At 37.0% G+C, this 14,582-nt stretch overlaps 1 protein-coding gene across 1 annotated transcript in view; it reads right to left on the bottom strand.

The window, feature by feature from the left end:
• The window catches only part of PALMD (palmdelphin), a 53,965-nt gene that overhangs the window by 25,607 nt on the left and 13,776 nt on the right, over positions 1-14,582 (bottom strand). Inside the window, exon 3 of the mRNA XM_068540387.1 lies at positions 4,718-4,798. Within this exon, the coding sequence (XP_068396488.1) occupies positions 4,718-4,798 (81 nt within the window). The remainder of the gene's footprint in view (positions 1-4,717; positions 4,799-14,582) is intronic.

The following is a 14,582-nucleotide window of genomic DNA, read 5'->3' as shown; positions in this document are numbered from 1 at the left end:
TACTGTATTTTTAACAGTCATGTAGGGACCTCATCATGATGATGCCTTACTATGATTTGTTGGGTTGATGGGTGTATATCTTGTGTCAAAGTAACAAGCTCCTTGAAGCCATTTGCTATTCATCCCAGTGACAGTACGTAGTGACCCCTCCAAAAAAAAAAATCTTTTGTGGGATTAATTGGAATGGTGGGCAAAACAAGAGATTGCTATTGTATCTTAAACTAATTCAATGACAGTCTTAGGCTCTGTGGTTGACATTTATTGTTTTGCCTACCCAGTACCCCTTCTTTCGTCTGAGAGCCTCCTTGGTTCTAGATATCCTTTACGTTCAGCTCCCTACTCGTCCCAATCATATGATACATAAAATTCACCAATCTGTCTAAATATTTGTGAGTTGAATTTTTGTCAACTTTAATAAAACAAAAAAGATTTATGTTTCATCAGGTGGAAAAAAAATCCCCTCGAATTTGCATGAAAGAATTACATTCCTGGACTTGAGCCTAAGAAGACAAAGCAAATGAAGAAGACCTGTAAATTTCAGGGGGTTTTAGCTAGCATCCTGTCCGTGTCTCAAGGGAAAACTGTTAGATATTATTTTCAAAGTGTTTGAGTTTCTTCTTTTCTTCCTGAAGAAAAGTACTGTCACTATATATCTATCTACCTTTGTAAATTATTTGTTCAATAATTATTCCCTGGGAATTTACTGTTTCTAAAGTGGTGAGGAGAGAAGAATGGGAATTTTCCTTATTTTTTTGACACTTCTCTCTCTAACACCATGATTAGAATGAAAGCAAGTAAGAGGAATATTTGTCTTTTTTAAAAACATGCTTTTTTTAAAAAACAGAATTAATACAACTGGAATGTAAATACCTCTGAATTTAAGATAAATTTAAATAAGGTTGATTGGGCTAGATAATTACCAAAGGAAGTTTATTTTAACTAAGGCAATTTTTTTTCAAATCATTAAAAATATTACACTGATTACAAATAAATGTTATTTGGAATTATAACTTGTAGAATAGATGAAATGTGGCCTGCTCTAGTTGAAGCAATGAGGGGACCTGGAAGCCTACAGATGCACAGGACACAGTTTGAAAACCACTAGACTAAGTCAGTAATTATCTCAACCCAGATCATCATATTTGTGTTGGTTTTTTTCAGAGTTTCAAGAAATTGCATGTGGACAACACACCCCATAAAAGCAGTTTGTATTATTCCAGTTTGTAGCCAGATTCCTTCCCACAATGTTATCTTTTCCCTTAATTATAGCTGTTTAGTTGTTTGTAAAGATGTGTTCCCACAGACACAGTAAATATTATTAATAAAGGTCAAGATTTATTTCCTGATAATATGCCAAGAAAATCTCAATATATCAGCATTTAAGAATTTACCTTGATTTTAGTATATTTTTATTTGATGGAATATGATGATATCTAATGCACAGTAAAGAATATAGATGACATCCATCAAAGTAAATTACAGTTCTTACAAACCACCTACAAGGATAGTTTCAGTCAATTACATCCATATCACTGTAAGAAACACTCAGATGGGATGGTCTTATGATGCTGAGTTGTAGAGGGTGGAGAATGGCTCCTGTAACATAATTAAGTAATGTTGGGGCTTCATTCTTGGTTCTTAGTCTGGTTAGGACTAAGAATAATTTTAATTTTAGCCTTATAAGCTTTGTTCATAGTTCAGGAATTGTCATTTAACTCTGGCAGAGAACTTTTTGCCTCTAAATATGTAATTTGGATGTGCAATCAGAATGATATGGTATAATCACATATTGTGGTAACCACAAAGTTATTTTGCTTTTATGTCACAGTTTAGACTTATGCTTTAGTCTATGAGATTGAGGAATAGAATAAAATCTATTTCACAACAATGACATTCAGAATCAAAAACCATAGTAACTAAATAAAAATATAAGTGACATGCAGGTAGTAGATCTTCTGGCAGTTTTTTAGGGAAAGGTTTTCCTGAAGCACTTCTATATTCTGCACAGCAGTTACAGGAGACGTTAAGAATAAATTAGTTTTTCATGCCATGATTTAAATGGACTTCCAGAAATGTTTTCTAGGTTGAATACTAGGCAAGAAGATCAAGAGTGGACAAGTCTCAGAAAGTTTGAATGTGAGAATGCTGTTAATGGCCATGGAAACTCCCTTTCCAGGATGTCATTGGTATGAATGTCAGGTTCCAGAGCTAAAGGATATTAGAGTGAGTTACCACAACTATGTTGAAGTGTGTGTACTGCTCATACAGAAGGAGCACTTTGTAAATATTTACATTTGTGTTGTTTAAAGTGAGTCATTGACATGTAATGAAATAATTTGCAGTCGGGAAAGTGGTGAGGATAGTCACTGGAATGGAGATAAATGGATGAAGAAGAAAATAAAAAGAAAGGCTGGTAATTGCAGAAGCCAACAGAGATTTTTTGACTTGGTGAAGATATTTTGGAATCAATTTTTAGAACACTTCTGCACATTTTTGAACCCTATTTTGGAATTGTGCCTAGTTGCTGTTGGAATAGCCAACCATTTTCTGCAGAACTTGGAAGAATGTACTTACTGAAACAGCCAGTCTCTCCTCTATGTTCCCTTTGCAGTTGATGCCTTGAATACAGTGTTCATCACAGTATAAATGTCATTATAAGTTTATGTGTCAGTTACCATTTAAGGGCACAGATCAAACTTATTTTATATTCTTAATGTCCAGCTTAGTACCTTGCACGTAATAGGTGCTTAATAAATGTTTATTGACTGAAGGCTTTCTACTTATCAGTTAAGACTCAGGTTAAATCCCACACCTTTAACAGAACCTTTTTTGACCACCCCAGATTAAAGAATTATTAATGCTTACACTTATGCTTAAATTTAAAAAAATCATCCTTTAACTTGTACTAATTATTTACTTAACCTTGAATTTCCCACTAGGTTGCAAGCATAAGGGCTACAACTCTCAAGGCCACTGCTAGTCTCTAAGGCATTAATATGCAAATTAGGAAAAGGTACAGTTCCCCACTCCTACTCCTTCAGGTCAGTGCACAGCTTGGGAAGGTGGACAGCACTTTTGTGCACAGAGAAAGAAACTTTGTCCTCCAGACAGAAGCAGCCCTGTGCCAGAGCGCACGGTTCCAAGGGAGTATGGGCAGGATTTCAGCACCCCGCTCTCTCAGGTAACTTTACGCAGTAAACCATCTGCACAACTGTGTGCTGCAGTCCAAAGCATGATACATACTTTGATTGGATTGGATTAGAAGAGGTCTTCTGGGTTCCAGAAAGCAAACCTCTAGGGAACAGTATATATTACTTTTCGGACTGTTTTTGTTGAGTACTGAAATGAGGTGTCACCTCAGAAATGGACCTCTCAGTGTGTTAGAATTTTCCTGTGTGAAACTTACTTCCTAGAATGAACAGAGAGGATATATAAAACTTTTCTCCTACTGTGAACGCTAATGTTGTTTGGCTACTCATTCTGCAAGGATAGCAATTACTCAGAAGCAGTAATTAGTTCACTGTGAGATCCAAATTGTATGTGTGTGTGTATGTTTGTGTGTGAAAGAGAGAGAGAGAGAGAATGATTTTGGAGTTAGAAATTGCCTATCTCAAAAATTGTTGTACACTTGCTTTTGACTTCATTTGACTTGTATCAAAATGACTTGGTAAAATTTGTTATTTCATTGATTTTTCTGGGAGTACACACTGCATTTCTTGGCTATGTCTCCTACTCACGTAAATTCAATGTGACAAACTGTAAGGATAGCAGACTGACTACACATTGAAATTATTCATCAAACATTGGAAATGTCAATTTGTATAGGAGCAAAGAAGCAAACAGAATCCAGAGAACTGAGGCTAATTGGAATCCTAAACTGTGTCTTTTTTCTCTCAAGAGGTGGTTACTTGATCCAACAGAAAGATGGATTTAGCTGAATTCCGCAAGTTTACCAAAAGATTGTAGACCCCACGAGTGTGCGGCATTGTTTCACTGAGGGATTTATTACATCTATGGATAGAAGCCCTGCCAGGTAAGTAGTTTCCTGCCTGGGCCTGTTCACAAGGAGCTCCTGTTTGTCATTTGGTTGCACCCTATGACTAAGCTACATAATAAAATGTGAGACTCAATGTGCTTAAATTACAAAATGACCACACCCATGAAAGATGTAAAGTCTGATTTTAAAAATGGAGGTTTATTTTTGGTTATGATCTCATGTTCTGTCAAAACAAAATAAAACAGAACCTTGAACCACACTCAAACAGCATTGAATTCATTGCACTGAGCTTTTAAATACGAGCATCCTTGAGCAGGCCAGACACTGTCTGCTTTGCACGCCCTGGGTAAGGGCTGGCTTTTCATTGATTTCAAAAGGGACTTCCCAGCTGGATCCACTCCCGAGGGATGTTAAGCAAGACTGTATTCAGGGCTAAACTATCGAGACTGAATTCTCAAGGTTACCCAAGAAAGTGAGGAAATTCAGTAATAAAGGGTAAAAGTAATAAAAACATGTTTTCAATTTTCCACATGTTTGCCAGGAGGTATTAGTCTCATATGCAAATATTATTAGCTTATTGGCTTCCCTTATGGTTATTAGGGTGTTAGTATAACTGTTGGAATTTTTTTCCTTCCTAAAGCATCTTTACTACTGAAATTTGAGTGCAATTAGAATATTTGAATGCAAAATCATTGAAATGAAATTAAAGTCATAAGTTACCTTCAAATGCTGGTGCTTTAGTTTTTCTTCCTCTATTTTCAAACGCTTCTGTGAGATTTCTTCCTGTATTTTTCTTTTATCCTGCAATAAAAAGTGTTCCAACATAATCTATTTTTTTTCAATTTGCTTAAGTATGTTTCCTTGGGGATGCTGTCATTATCGAATGGCTGGCCAGTGGTATGCTCTTGGCATTGGTATGAAGCTGCTTTGGAAACTCCTATTTCAAGGCAAAGGAGAGCAAAGTGAGACATTCAAAGCATTTTACTGATGGAAAATGATATAAGGTGCTTTTTCAAAGAGAATTTAAAAATATTTTAATGTCTTTCCTTCCCCCCTCATCTTTTCTATCTTCCCCATTAAGTCTAACAAGATTGAGCTACTTAGAGATGCAATGGAAAATGTGAATTTTGAAATAGGAGGGAGTTTTGAAATAGGCATGAGGAAACATTGTGAGGAGAGAGACTGTTCCTGGCATAAGGCTGAAGAAACTGCTGGGTAAAAGATCTGCTTATGTGGGAAAACAGGATAGCCTACAGAGCGTTAGAACGCGAGGAAACTAGAAAGTGAGACTGTTTCCTTCTGTAAACCTTGCTATGGGAAGAGAGAGAGAGAGAAAAAAAAAGGGATCAGATAATGCATGTTAACACTAAGAGGGCTTCTAGCAGAGGTTAAAAAAAATTCATGGAGAGGTATAGTATCTTTCACCAAGTTTAAATTGCAATACCTTAAAATCCCAGATAGCATAACTATTGATACACAGAAGTTGTACTTTTTAGAAAATAGAGCCTGTATACTATATAGAAAGCCTGGTTTCAATTTCTGGCTCTGCCATTAACGAGCTGTGTGTCCTGGGACCAAATCCTTAACTTGGTGCCTCATTACCTCATCTGTAAAATGGAAGTAATAAGGACATCTACCTCATAAGATGAGCATTAAATTAGCTAATGTATGCAAAGGCTCCTAGAACAGTGCTTGACACATAGTGCTCTACAAGTATTTGTTTAATACAATTAAGTAAATAAACACATAATCTGTTAATCACACAGAAAGCAACACACTAATTCTGATAATGGTTCCATTGGTCTGAAATGTTTTAGAGATTCCCTGTCTGGAGTTGTTTGAGACATTTTACAAGCCATGCAAAAAGGCCCTTATTTCCTTATTTTTTGACCGGAGGTGACATTGTCCTCCATCTTATTTATGAGTTGTTTTTAAATCTGCTTTCAAAATTGAAAACTCCCAAAGGTAAACATTTGTTTCCAATGAAGACATCTAAAAGAATTTGAAACAGGCTCAGGAGGTAATTTAGAAGGAGGAATTCCAAAAATATTTGGCAGCATTATTGAAACAAGTGCATGGCTTCCTGATGTGACTCCTTTGAAGGTAAATCTCCTTTTTGATGTATAAGTTCAGGTATATTTGTTGAATGTAACAGCATTCATTTGAACATACATTGCTGTCCAAATTTATGTCATGTTTCTCTTTGTGTGTAAGAAGTGTATATGACCCCATCTGTATTGTTTTTTAAATTTCATAAACAGCTCTTTTGAAAAAAAAAGAGCTAGGCAACAAGCATGGATATTCAGATTCACTTGTTTGTTTGGATGAAATCTGGTCATTAGGAATAAAAACTATGAAGACCTCTGTGAGTCAGTTCTCCATTATCTCTCAAAACTGTTACCAAGCAAATATTGGTAATATTTTAAACTTATTGTGCCAAACATTTTGGTAAGTATTTTTCAGGCACTATTTAACTTAATAGTCATACTAACACAGATATAATAATATTACACTTAATAGTCATGATAACACAGAGATATTGTAGTATTTTCATTTTATAGAAGAGGAAATGGAAGTTTCCGGAGATTAACTAACCAATCCAGGTTCTCACAACTAGTAAGTGGCAGAGCCAGGATTTGAAGCCAGGCAATCTGAGTTCAGCCTCTTAGCCAATTCACTCTACCATTTCCCTGAGTGGGAAATTAGTCCAGCTTCTCACATCTTCCCCATTGCCCTGTCTATCGGGAAGTACTGAGGTCTGGAGGCCAGCACAACCAGCGCCGGAGGAGGGCCCCTCATTAGAAAGGAGCACATTTTTAGTTCCCTGCGTGCTGGTGTGCAAACCGCCCACCTCTCTCCGTGGAGAGCCCATAGAAAAGAGCGCGTTATGTACGTGTGACCGTGACTGCTGAACCCAGCAACGCTTCCCCACCACTGCCGGTAACCAGTTTGGGTTGTTTGTTTCATCCTGAGGTTAGTAATAAGTTAATGAAAGCTGTGGGTAGAGGCAGGGTGTCTAAGTGTTTTGGCAACACGATGCTTATCGAAGGGTTGCTAAGGAATACCAATGTTTTGTCACTCAGAGGTAATGTGATGCCTCTCTCATATCAGTCTAGGTAGTTAAGAAGGTAATTTTATAATGTTATGGGCATGACTCTATTTTAAGATAGGAGTACTTTTCCTCATAAGATATTCATCAGCAGCAAGTTATTATCCTTTTGCCAAATTTCATAAAGATCTATAAGCATTACTGAAAAATATATGGCAACAATTTAGTTTCGTTATGGCAGAATAAATTATGTTTTACATGTAGTTCTATTGCTAGTATACCGAAAGTTATCATAGCCAGCTACTTCCTTCCCAATTATCATGGAATAAATGGATGTGAAATGCCATCTGCTTCCCAGAATTTCCCCAGAAGCTTGAGCATCTCTATATACACCTGTCATAATCCAGCACATCAGATATTTATTAATGTTAACCATTATGAATAACATATATTTCTTTTTTTTAAGCATCTTTATTGGAGTATAATTGCTCTACAGTGGTGTGTTAGTTTCTGCTTTATAACAAAGTGAATCAGCCATACATATACATATATCCCCATATCTCCTCCCTCTTGCGTCTCCCTCCCACCCTCCCTATCCTACCCCTCTAGGTGGACACAAAGCACCGAGCTGATCTCCCTGTGCTATGTGGCTGCTTCCCACTAGCTATCTATTTTACATTTGGTAGTGTATATATGTCCATGCCACTCTCTCAGTTCGTAATAACATATATTTCTGTATACTTTTTTTAAAAAATAAATTTATTTATTTTTGACTGCATTGGGTCTTCGTCGCTGTGCACAGGCTTTCTCTGCTTGCGGCGAGCAGGGGCTACTCTTGGTTGTGGTGCGCGGGCTTCTCTTGTTGCGGAGCACAGGCTCTAGGCGCGCGGGCTTCAGTAGTTGTGGCTCGCGGGCTCTAGAGTGCAGGCTCAGTAGTTGTGGCGCACGGGCTTAGTTGCTCCGCGGCATGTGGGATCTTCCCCGACCAGGGCTCAAGCCCGTGTCCCCTGCGTTGGCAGGCGGATTCTTAACCACTGCGCCATCAGAGAAGTCCTGTTTACTTCTTCAGTGTTCAACTAGTAAAGACGTTTTGTTCAATGAGCAATTGCCTAGATTTTCAGCTGTCTGACTTGGAATATTTTAGCAGCGGACACCCACAAATTCCAATTCTGTAAAAGCCTAGCTCTTAATTGTTTTGAAAATTAATTTAGTAACCTTGTACAACTATAAAGCTATTGTGACCATCTATGATTCATTGATATTACTACAATCACATACTTGATAAAAGTAAGCACAGTACTTAGGAGTGTGAGTTTTTTAGAGATATTATTGATTAATGATTAGCTAATATTCTAAAATGCTTGACTCTATCAAGAAGGCAGGATTGATCCTGAGTTATTTAATTTTTAATTTATTCAGCACTTAGGGACTTCTGTATAAATGCTATGCTAAGGTGATGTTAAGAGTTGTGCTATGTTTGAAAATTATTCAGAAGTAGATACTTTCACCAAGGAGGTTACATTGTCTTTAAGACGGAAAATCAGGGGCTTCCCTGGTGGCGCAGTGGTTGAGAAGCTGCCTGCCAATGCAGGGGACACGGGTGCGAGCCCTGGTCTGGGAAGATCCCACATGCCGCGGATCAACTAGGCCCGTGAGCCACAACTACTGAGGCTGCGCGTCTGGAGCCTGTGCTCCGCAACAAGAGAGGCCGCGATAGTGAGAGGCCCGCGCACCGTGATGAAGAGTGGCCCCCACTTGCCGCATCTAGAGAAAGCCCTCGCACAGAAACGAAGACCCAACACAGCGAAAAATAAATAATAAAAATAAATAATAAATAAAAATTAAAAAAAAAAGAAGGGAAATCATTTGTGCAAGGAACTATAGTCTAATAAAGTGATAAATGTCATTACTAAGGCACAAGTGAGGTCTTGTGAGAGTTGAGGGGCAAAAGGGAGTGGTTGTTTCTAGATGATCTGGTTAGGAGAGGCTTTCAAGTAGCATCCAAACAGAGTATGTTGGGTAGTTGCTGGAGGGCTGGGGGTGGGGAGGAAGGGCATTCAACTCTAGAGCTCATTGTGAGCAAAGGCCTGTTTTAGAAAATTGGGACATTATTTGGAATAGCAAGTCTGGAATCCAAGTTGTCGTACAGAGAGTAGTGGGAAATGAAATAAGAAAATGAGATGAGGATAAATCCTTAATAGAGAATACTAAAAGGCAGGGAAAGGAGTTTAGAATTTATTTACATATTGAGATAGGGAGCAATGAAAGGTTTTCAGAGGGAGAGGAATAATAGAGTTAAAACCATGTTTTAAGAAGTTTAAAATAGCCTGATTTATAGATACTGAAGGAGGACAACTTGAAGGGGATAATCAGTTAGGCTACAACTCATACATAAGATCAAGAGAGCTTGAACAAGAGGTAACAGAGGGTGTGGATGTCAGAGATACCAAGGAGTTAAAATTAGCAGGACTTGGCAACTGATGACATATGGATGCAGGAGAGGAAGAGGTCAAATGGGGTATAAGGCTTTTATATCCAGGTAAACTGAGAGGAGAACAGAATCACTAATAGAAATAGGAAATTCAGGAGAAGAAAGAGAGTTTGGGAGGGAAGATGGTGATTCACACCAAGGTTGAGGTGTCTTTGGGACAACCTGGTGGAGTAATCTGGCAGGTAGTTGAAATGTTGGATGGAGCTAGATCAGAAGGGAAGTCAGAGCTAGAGATAAAGATGCCAGAGTTTTGGAAGGGATAGCTGAGGCCAGGAGACTACATCAGAGCATGACAGGAGACATATTTATGTAAAGGAGAGCTAAAGACAGAGCCTTCGTGAAACACCTACATTTAAGAGGTATTGGAGGAAGGGAACCCATATGGAAATTTATTTTGGGATTAATTAGACATTATTGATAATAGAACTTGGTGAATTCAATTAGGCAAATGGTTTCAGATTCATTCTGATAGAAGTATCTTGTAACTTCTTGACTACCTCTGCTGATATTTTCACTGTTTAAGGGCTCAAAAGAACAATAATAGAAGCTACTATTTGGACTTAAATACTACCAACAACGCAAAACTTCCTGGTGAAATGCAATCCTAGAATTGAATCCTGAGCATAGTTAGAGGTTTACTACATTTCAATGAAAGTAGATTTTTTAAATTCTTGAAAAAAATTCTTGAAAAATTATTTTAAAAATTTCTTGAAAAGAGGCAAACATCTTAAGATGGAAGATAGATCATGAAGTATGGGCAATTTACGAATGGAAATATTGATACACAATTAAAAGATTATCTCAAGTAAAAAGAAAAGAGAACTAAACAAAACCAAACTAAATAGCTTAATATCACTGGGAGCTCCCCCAAAGCTCGTGAAACCAAGAATACAGATAAACAGGTGGTACCCATTTGTAATAGGTACAAATATGTACAAATATGTAAATAAGGTACAAATTCAGGGTGACAAGACATGAAGCATGTGAAGAACACTGAGGACACAAAAAGCATGTGTGTATAAGTAAATATATATATATATAGTCAATATTTAAGTTACGTTGAGAGCAAAAAGACTACTGCTGAGATGCAGAGTGTAATATCAACATGTCAGAGATAAACTAGAACTACTACACTCCTATTTTACTTCCATTTTTTTGATTAAGGAGAATAATCCTGATCCTGGAAAGGGTAGAACAAATATGCTTAAAGGGAAATCAAAGCCCAAGAGGATATAAAGCACCGAAGACAGAACTGCTCAGACTCTGATGGGTTTCATATCAGGGAGCAGAAAAATTTATAGGCATGACAGGAAAATATTATCAAGTAGTCTTGGAATCTTGGGTGAAGTGAAGAGGCATCAGAAGGCTGAAAGTGGCAAATGACCCAGTTTTTTGAAGAGAGAAAAAGGTGAATTATGAATATTTAATGACTGGTGAATGTATTGGTTAATACCTGGCAAAGTTGTAGAATGAATTATTAAATAGTCTTGTATTTAGACAAGGAATGTCTAAGAGATAGCATTCAGTTATTAAAAACGAAGCATTTAAGACTATTTCTTTTGCTTAATTTTTTAAGATCTGCTGATGATGACGATTATGATGGTTGTAACAATAGCTAACATTTATTGAGAGCTTTTTATGTGTCAGGAACTACTTAGAGCACTTAAATGTATCAATTTATTTAATTTTCCCCAAGTCTCTAGGAAGTAGGGACCACGTTTATCCCCCTTATGCAGGTAAAGAAACTGAGGAGCACAGGAACCTAGATCATGGGAATTCAGCATATCTTGGTTTTAGTATGACTTTTGACAAAATTTCTTATTTTTTTTCTTCTGGAAATTTGTGTAAATGTGAACAGAGAGGAATATTTATTTGAAAGTGATTGTCTTAACATTTTTTTAAAAAAACCAATGCCCTATAAGGGATAGAAAAATAAAACTAAGCCCCTACCAGAAGGCAGACAGCAGAAGAAAGAAGAACTACAATCCTGCAGCCTGCAGTGGAACAAAAGCCACATTCACAGAAAGATAGACAAGATGAAAGGGCGGAGGGCTATGTACCAGATGAAGGAACAAACAAAAACCCAGAAAAACAACTAAATGAAGGGGAGATAGGCAACCTTCCAGAAAAAGAATTCAGAATAATGATAGTGAAGATGATCCAGGACCTCGGAAAAAGAATGGAGGCAAAGATGGAGAAGATGCAAGAAATGTTTAACAAAGACCTAGAAGAATTAAAGAAAAAACAAACAGAGATGAACAATACAATTAACTGAAATGAAAACTACACTAGAAGGAATCAATAGCAGAATAACTGAGGCAGAAGAACGGATAAGTGACCTGGAAGACAGAATGGTGGAATTCACTGCTGCGGAACAGAATAAAGAAAAAAGAATGAAAAGAAATGAAGACAGCTTAAGAGACCTCTGGGACAACATTAAATGCAACAACATTCGCATTATAGGGGTCCCAGAAGGTGAAGAGAGAGAGAAAGGACCAGAGAAAACATTTGAAGAGATTATAGTCGAAAACTTCCCTAACATGGGAAAGGAAATAGCCACCCAAGTCCAGGAAGCGCAGAGAGTCCCATACAGGATAAACCCAAGGAGAAACACACTGAGACATATAGTAATCAAACTGGCAAAAATTAAAGACAAAGAAAAATTATTGAAAGCAGCAAGGGGAAAACGACAAATAACATACAAGGGAACTCCCATAAGGTTAACAGCTGATTTCTCAGCAGAAACTCTACAAGCCAGAAGGGAGTGGCATGATATACTTAAAGTGATGAAAGGGAAGAAGCTACAACCAAGATTACTCTACCTGGCAAGGATCTCATTCATTCGATGGAGAAATCAAAAGCTTTACAGACAAGCAAAAGCTAAGAGAATTCAGCACCACCAAACCACCTCTACAACAAATGCTAAAGGAACTTCTCTAAGTGGAAAACAAAAGAGAAGAAAAGGACCTACAAAAACAAACCCAAAACAATTAAGAAAATGATAATAGGAACATACATATCGATAATTACCTTAAACATGAATAGATTAAAATAAACAACCTAACCTTACACCTAAAGCAATTAGAGAAAGAAGAACAACAAAACCCCAAAGTTAGCAGAAGGAAAGAAGTCATGAAGTTCAGATCAGAAATAAATGAAAAAGAAATGAAGGAAACGATAGCAAAGATCAATAAAACTTAAAGCTGGTTTTTTGAGAAGATAAACAAATTTGATAAACCATTAACCAGACTCTTCAAGAAAAAGAGGGAGAGGACTCAAATCAATAAAATTAGAAATGAAAAAGGAGAAGTTACGACAGACACCGCAGAATACAAAGCATCCTAAGAGACTACTACAAGCAACTCTATGCCAATAAAATGGACAACCTGGAAGAAATGGACAAATTCTTAGAAAGGTGTAACCTTCCAAGACTGAACCAGGAAGAAACAGAAAATATGAACAGACCAATCACAAGTAATGAAATTGAAACTGTGATTATAAATCTTCCAACAAACAAAATGATGGCTTCACAGGTGAATGCTATCAAACATTTAGAGAAGAGCTAACACCCATCCTTCTCAAACTCTTCCAAAAAATTGCAGAGGAAGGAACACTCCCAAACTCATTCTATGAGGCCACCATCACCCTGATACCAAAACCAGACAAAGACACTACAAAAAAAGAAAATTACAGACCAATATCACTGATGAATATAGATGCAAAAATCCTCAACAAAATATTAGCAAACAGAATCCAACAACACAATAAAAGGATCATACACCATGATCAAGTGGGATTTATCCCAGGGATGGAAGGATTCTTCAATATACGCAAATCAATCAATGTCATATGCCATATTAACAAATTGAAGAATAAAAACCATATGATCATCTCAATAGATGCAGAAAAAGCTTTTGACAAAATTCAACACCCATTTATGATAAAAACTCTCCAGAAAGTGGGCATAGAGGGAACCTACCTCAACATAATAAAGGCCATATACGACAAACCCACAGCAAACATCATTCTCAATGGTGAAGAACTGAAATCATTTCCTCTAAGATCAGGAGGAAGACAAGGATGTCCACTCTCACCACTATTATTCAACGTAGTCTTGGAAGTGCTAGACAGAGCAATCAGAGAAGAAAAAGAAATAAAAGGAATACAAATTGGAAAAGAAGAAGTAAAACTGTCACTCTTTGCAGATGACATGATACTATACATAGAGAATCTTAAAAATGCCACCAGAAAACTACTAGAGCTAATCAATGAATTTGGTAAAGTTACAGGATACAAAATTAATGCACAGAAATCTCTTGCATTCCTATACACTAATGATGAAAAATCTGAAAGAGAAATTAAGGAAACACTCCCATTTACCACTGCAACAAAAAGAATAAAATACCTAGGAATAAACCTACCTAGGGAGACAAAAGACCTGTATGCAGAAAACTATAAGACAGTGATGAAAGAAATTAAAGATGATACCAACAGATGGAGAGATATACCATGTTCTTGGATTGGAAGAATCAATATTGTGAAAATGACTATACTACCCAAAGCAATCTAAAGATTCAATGCAATCCCTATCAAATTACCAATGGCATTTTTTACAGAACTAGAACAAATCATCTTAAAATTTGTATGGAGACACAAAAGACCCCGAATAACCAAAGCAGTCTTGAGGGAAAAAAAACGGAGCTGGAGGAATCAGACTCCCTGACTTCAGACTATACTACAAAGCTACAGTAATCAAGACAATATGGTACTGGCACAAAAACAGAATTATACATCAATGGAACAAGATAGAAAGCCCAGAGATAAACCCATGCACCTATGGTCAAGTAATCTATGACAAAGGAGGCAAAGATATATAATGGAGAAAAGACAGTCTCTTCAATAAGTGGTGCTGGGAAAACTGGACAGGTACATGTAAAAGAATGAAATTAGAACACTCCCTAACACCATACACAAAAATAAACTCAGAATGGATTCGAGACCTAAATGTAAGACCGGACACTGTAAAACTCTTAGAGGAAAACATA

Source organism: Eschrichtius robustus, chromosome 3 (assembly GCF_028021215.1).
Source record: "Eschrichtius robustus isolate mEscRob2 chromosome 3, mEscRob2.pri, whole genome shotgun sequence".
NCBI classification, from domain to species: Eukaryota; Metazoa; Chordata; class Mammalia; order Artiodactyla; family Eschrichtiidae; genus Eschrichtius; species Eschrichtius robustus.
The sequence above is the reverse complement of the archived record's forward strand: the minus strand, read 5'-3'. Positions and strand labels throughout refer to the sequence as shown.